Source organism: Colius striatus, chromosome 2 (genome assembly GCF_028858725.1).
Source record: "Colius striatus isolate bColStr4 chromosome 2, bColStr4.1.hap1, whole genome shotgun sequence".
Lineage (NCBI taxonomy): Eukaryota > Metazoa > Chordata > Aves > Coliiformes > Coliidae > Colius > Colius striatus.
The window spans coordinates 27556146-27562271 of NC_084760.1; the positions used below are offsets into that span (position 1 = coordinate 27556146).

Sequence of the window (6126 nt, forward strand, 5' to 3'; positions counted from 1 at the left end):
CCACATTAGTGTTGTTGAGAGGTATGGCACATTAAGGAGTGAAAGCAAAGCTTTTTCTTTATAGCAATGTTAATCTCTAGCATCAATAAACTAGCACTCAAGCCCTTCTTTATTTTTATTACCATGAGTGTTCTGTTGCTGAGCTGCAACAGTTTACTACCGAACATCTTGAAAGCTTGAAAAACATTTGAAAGATGATGGTAGAAAAGAGTTAAGATTTGACCTATGTGACAATAGTGGACAGTCTGATTGCTGTTGGAAATTTGTTTTAATATTTTCTGTAATGGGTGAATTTGCTTGCCTGCATCTAGACAGGCATCTCCAAAATAACTTTTCAGAGGGGTTTCTTGTGCATTAGCAAAGTTTACGTCTGCCAGTGAAACATTTAAGTGCTCCAGATTTAGCAATAGACAGTGGCATTTGGAATCACTCAAGCTGAAAGTGAAAAGCCATCTGACTCTTCCAGATCTCTGTAGAACACTGTTGAAAGACTTAAGTGCAGTTGATAGATAGAGTTGCAGTTCATCCGACACTGAATGTTGGCATCATGGATCTGGTTCTTACACTTGCAGGATAATAGCACCATTTTAGCTTATCCTCCTGCTTTTCGTGTAAATGACAGTCACGAGGAGAAGGCCAAATAAAATTTATAGCTGGAGATGCTGATACCATAGCTGATAATTTATCTTTGCATGTTTATAACAGTCATATCAAGCTGTGCAATACTAATACATTTGTTCTTCTCAATCATCATATGACAACCAAGTCCTGATGTAATTACTGAGATATATAAACGAATTTAGAATTTCCTTTTCTGGTTTTAATTCTATGTGGGCTGGAGATAAAACCTAAATATCCTTATCTGTTCTTTTTTTACAAAAGATGTGGCTATCATTTCAGTCTGATTGAAGTATTGTGCTAAAGAATACAGTAGTTGTGCTCTCGTCACCAACTAATAAACACTGAGGCTTACCAGTGTCCTTAAAGAAGTCAAGAGATGCACAGGACACAGAAACACTATCTGTCAGTGTCTCCGTTATCTGCCTTTCATGTGATACAGACTCACGTCTTGTTCAAATAGTGACTCAACGGCTCTCGGAAGTAACCAATAAAATTAAGTGTGTAGGTGGTAATGGTGCAACAGGCCTGTCAAGCACTTTATGATAAGTAATAAATCCAGTTCTCATGGGTGGGTGGACGAAATAAAAAAGATATTTTTCTTACTTGACTGTGCACATATAGTGTTCGAGGTCAGTGCAGTGTGCACATTTTTTTATATTCTCAGTATCAGCAGGTAGTTTTGCAGTCTTGTACTCCCACTGCGGTAATCCAGTCTTTCATGTTCTTGTCTTGCTGTCTGCCTTCTAGTGCCTTTGTTGTACTTAATCCACTTATTAGGATATATACAGTAAAATGAAATAGTTTTGCTTATTGAAATACTAGACAGGACAGATTCTTTTAAACACACAAAAAATAAACTGACAATTTTGAAGAAAAAAGCAGCAATCAGATAAGGCAAGCAAGCATAAGGGTAGTGTTAGATTATATACAGCAAATAAAATGATCAGTTATTCATCTGCCTGGCTGAGTATGGAGAGAAAAAAAAAAGAAAAATCAGAATGACAGATTTATTTAAAAGACGTTTAATTGGTGGTATTTCCTTGGAAAAAATCACATTACTTTCTAAACATAAAGAGGCCAAATTTACACCCTTAAAACTATATTCTCAATAGTCTCTTGCTAAGAGAGGTATTTTTTCCGTGTCCTCTGGCTGTGCAACAGCTACATTTCCCTAAGCCAGAAGGCCATCCCTATCTTTTACCAAATCTCTATTTCCAAACTAACCCCCAATCCTCTTCTCCTTTCCCTGTTGTAATATGCATGCCAGCTATATCCACCAGCAGATCACCAGTTCTCTGAGCAACCTGTCCTGTCCTCTCTGGTCTGTGCTCCAACCTCTGCTTTGGACATTCATGCCTAGTCCTCAACATCTGCACCTGACTAGCCAGCTTCACAGTTGTGAAGGCATCCAGTACAGACATCAAAAGTCCTTCAAACACAAGAGCCTTACCCCCGTTTGTAGTCTCCTGTGATAAGCTACATTTCTGGGAGCTCCTGGTACATGAGGCTTCAGGTGAACTTTACCTCACTGTTACCACCATAGCTGACCACATCTAACCAAGTCTTGCAGAAGGACATCACCAGAGCTCTGCTCCTCTTCTATGATCCCAGATGATTACTCATCCTCACAGATAGCCCAACATAAAATAGTGAAGATATAATAAAACACAAGAGAAGCAAACCAGCTGGTAAAATGCATGAGAAGTGCTTACATGCCACCTATTTGGCTACTCAGCTCTATAACAACTTCTGAAACTAGCACCACACTTGAAAATAATTCGTCTGACTGAGTCACCTGCACTATTAGAGAAAATACAACATTGTCTTCAAATAAAACATACTTTTAGCAATACTGCTCCTTTATCAACTGTATGTAGATCATCTTTTATAGAAATGAGTATATTATTAGTATTCCAAAGGTTATTCACAATATATTAGACAACTTCTTTCAGATACACAGGAGGGGCTACTGAAGTTTTATACATACTCTGAACTCTGCTAGAGACAGAGGACTGCATTGGGAAGGATTAACTCCCAGTGATGAGGCATTCCTGTCTTTACTCTTATCCCAAAACTCATCATATAATGTTGTTAGAGCAGTCTGAAATCCTCCTTACAATCTGTGTTACCTCTGATTGCATACTTTGATAAACTGGTATAGATTAAAAGTTCAAAAAGCCAGGGCAGAGAAATAGAAAGCATTGTGAAGAGCTCTGTTCATTGTGTCAGATACTGATGTGAAATTGTTGGATGATGTCATTGGAACAAGTCTAAGATTAATGTGAGTGGGTTTATATTTCAGAATTTATTGTTTTAAAAAATGTTAATTCAGGAGATGTAAACCTTTTACTTAAGGCAAGAACTGATGTACTGTACTGAGGCCTGTGTCATTTCATATGGAGTTGTATTTCATTAATAATCATGAGTGCATATTTAATTTTAGTTTTGTAAAACTTAGATAATGAGAATTAAATAATGACATAAATAATAAATAAATATGGGGAATAAATAGGAGGGGGAAATAAAAATGTTTATATTAATTTTATATTAATATTTACAATAGACACCCACTGTCAAAAAATATATTTTAAACAACTTACACTTGCTCCATAACTATGAATGAAAGTTGAAGAAGCAGGAGTTTTATGCCCTCAAAAATCAAAATAAAGATTACATGGGCTTAAACTCCTCAAAGGATTTTAACCAACATTCATGCTTCATTTTTCTTTCACAACAAGATCTAATTTCGAGTATGAGACCCAAATGATTACTTCAGCAACCGAATGCCAGTCATTAACAGTTACTTAAGTGCTTAGTTTGATACAAATTCTCAGGAAATTTTTCTTCTTATAGGATAATTATTTCTTAATTTGTTGACTAGCAAGTATGCAAGAGTGGAAATTTGAGAGAGTTTTCCCCTTTCCTTCTATGTTACCTTAGTTTCTTTTTATTTATCTAGGTATGAATGATAATATATAGCACATTCTGCTTATTTGTAATATTGGTTTATGCCCCTTTTTTTTCTATTTAGGAATGTTTTGTGTTTAGTTTATAATCTTGGAAGTATCAGTTTGTAATTTGTATTAGATACCAAATTATAATAATGTGGTTTAAATTGCATATTATTTCAGCTGTTGGCATCAAAATAGCTATGCATTGTTTCTGAATTCAGATTTTTTTTTTTTTTTGGAAAGTTGTAGGAAAACTCAGTCATTTCAGAGAGGAATTGTTGAAAGGAGAGAAATTTGATTTCTGTTAACACATTCTCAGAGCTGTTTAAATGAGAAATTCTTGTGTTTCCACATTCTGGAAGGATGATAACCCACCCAAGACAAATTATCTAAAAATCTCTTACATATTCTTTACTGGGCATAGAGGTTGAAAGCATTGTTCTCTTAGACTTCTGTGTGCACTGAACAACCACTCTGAAGACAACCTGCTGCCAAAACTTTCTCTGGTCCGAGGCTACCATGTCTGAGAAGATGTTTCCCTGTGGTTTTTTGTGAAAGTTTCATAGAGGATAAAGGCATTTGTAAGGCTTGTTACACCATGGGAAGAGCATATCTTGGGAGTTCATTGAATATCATTCTGTTACTGTTACTGTCCAGTAATATTGCTTATTGTCACCTTATTCTGGAGAGAGTAGATGGTAACAGAAAATTACATTTTCCTGGGAATAGTAAATTTGCCTAGTGGAAAATAAGATTCCTGAGACAATAAAGGATTTGCCTCAGGTTGTAAAGAAACTGTGCACATACTTAAAAAAAAAAAAAACAAAAAAAAACCCAGTAGAATCTCATAATCACAAAATATAGCCCTCAAATATTGTCTAGGTGTAACAGTTTCTTTCCGTCACTTCCTTATTTCACTTTTCCTTTGATACTTCTTGCTTCTTATTCATTCCCTCTGCCCTAGTGTGGCTCCTCCATCAGTTGTAGTCCTTTTGGCAGCGTTACCTGCTCTCACATGGAGCACCTGTTACTGCACTGGCCATGTTGCCTTTTGGGGGAGTTTACTACCCTTTCTTAAATGTGTTTTCCCTGAGACACCTCCGCTTTGACTGTGGGACTGAGCAGTGCCCTGTGGCAAGTGGGCTGCAACCAGCTGAAACTGTCTGGCACAGGGCAACCCTGTAACAGTGAGCTTTTCCAGAACAGCAACCTTGAATTCCAAATGTTCTGTTTCAGGCAATTTTGTTGAGAAGATGCTATAAAATACTGTGATAGGAAAAGGAGAAGTCCATTGCTTTGCTTTTTGTTTAAAGGCAAGCATATGGACTGTACCTTGATAAGCTACTATGTAGCAAACACATTGTGGAAAACAAATGTCTTCTTCCCAAAAACTGTCTCAAGTGTTGCCATAGTATATTTACCATCTGCAGACTTTACAAACAGTAGTATCATGTAAACTGAACATATTTCTTGTGTTATATTTGTTGTCATTGTGTCAGAATATCACTCCATTTCTGTCTGGGGATGTTGGAAAAATAAATTTTACTTCTACACAGAAGATAAAATAAATTACAAAAGGTCAAGGGAGTCTGAGAACTGGTTAGAAGTAACTGCCTTTCTTTGTGAATTAGAGCATATGAATTTCATACTCAACCATATTTCTATATGCATATTTCTATATGCAGTGTGACTTTACTGTAGCTTCCCCCCTGCCTCTGGCTGCCCAACTTGCTTGTCTGACTCTCCTTCAGAGGGTGACAAAAGTATGTGACCTCCTTACTCTCATTGGTCATGACTTGATACCACATCATTCCCAAACTTCCTAAACTTATCCTTATTTTAAAATGTGTTACGATATTTGAATATTCTTGCAAATTAATTGCTTTCAATGTCTAAACTGAGTAAAATGTAAACTGTAAAGCAGCATACAGGGGAAACTAAATTGATGTCGCACTGCCAGTGAACAAGATGTGGATATACATCTTGTATTCTTAACACTTTGAACTTTACAGTTTCCTATAAAGATTCAGATTATCATTTGAAGTCCATTGTTGTTTGATGACTAGTCTGATCTATATTTATGTAAAATATTCATAAACTCGAATATGAATTCACATATTCTCTTTTTTTCTCTCTCTTACTTCCTCTTTCAGGAACTTGAATTTCAGGATCTGACGGCAGTTTTACACTGTATTCACTCCTTTATAGCAGCAAAAGTGGCATCTGTGGATCCAGTTTTTATAGACAGTCAGAGTATTGCAAGAAAATATATGTACAGTAACTGATACTAGATTATATGTCGTGACTATGGCAAATAAATTATTTTCTTAAAGAAAGTAGTTATTTCATGCACAATATTTCAACTTTGTGATTTTATAAGGAGTCTATAGTGTTATCTGCAACATGAAGAGTTTTCACAATCTGTTAAACATTTTCAATCTATGCTTTAACAAATATTAAGTCAAACTGAATCAGTTTGTAATCTTCAGCATTCATCTAAAATTCTAAGTGAGTATTCAATATTATTTGTGGTGTTGTTTTAATTTCTGCTATC

General features: G+C 35.8%; 1 protein-coding gene across 1 annotated transcript in view; it reads left to right on the top strand.

The window, feature by feature from the left end:
* SNTG2 (syntrophin gamma 2) overlaps positions 1 to 5857 on the top strand; it is a 254428-nt gene extending 248571 nt beyond the window's left edge. Inside the window, exon 17 of the mRNA XM_061990346.1 lies at positions 5726 to 5857. Within this exon, the coding sequence (XP_061846330.1) occupies positions 5726 to 5857 (132 nt within the window). The remainder of the gene's footprint in view (positions 1 to 5725) is intronic.
* Positions 5858 to 6126: the final 269 nt, after the last annotated feature.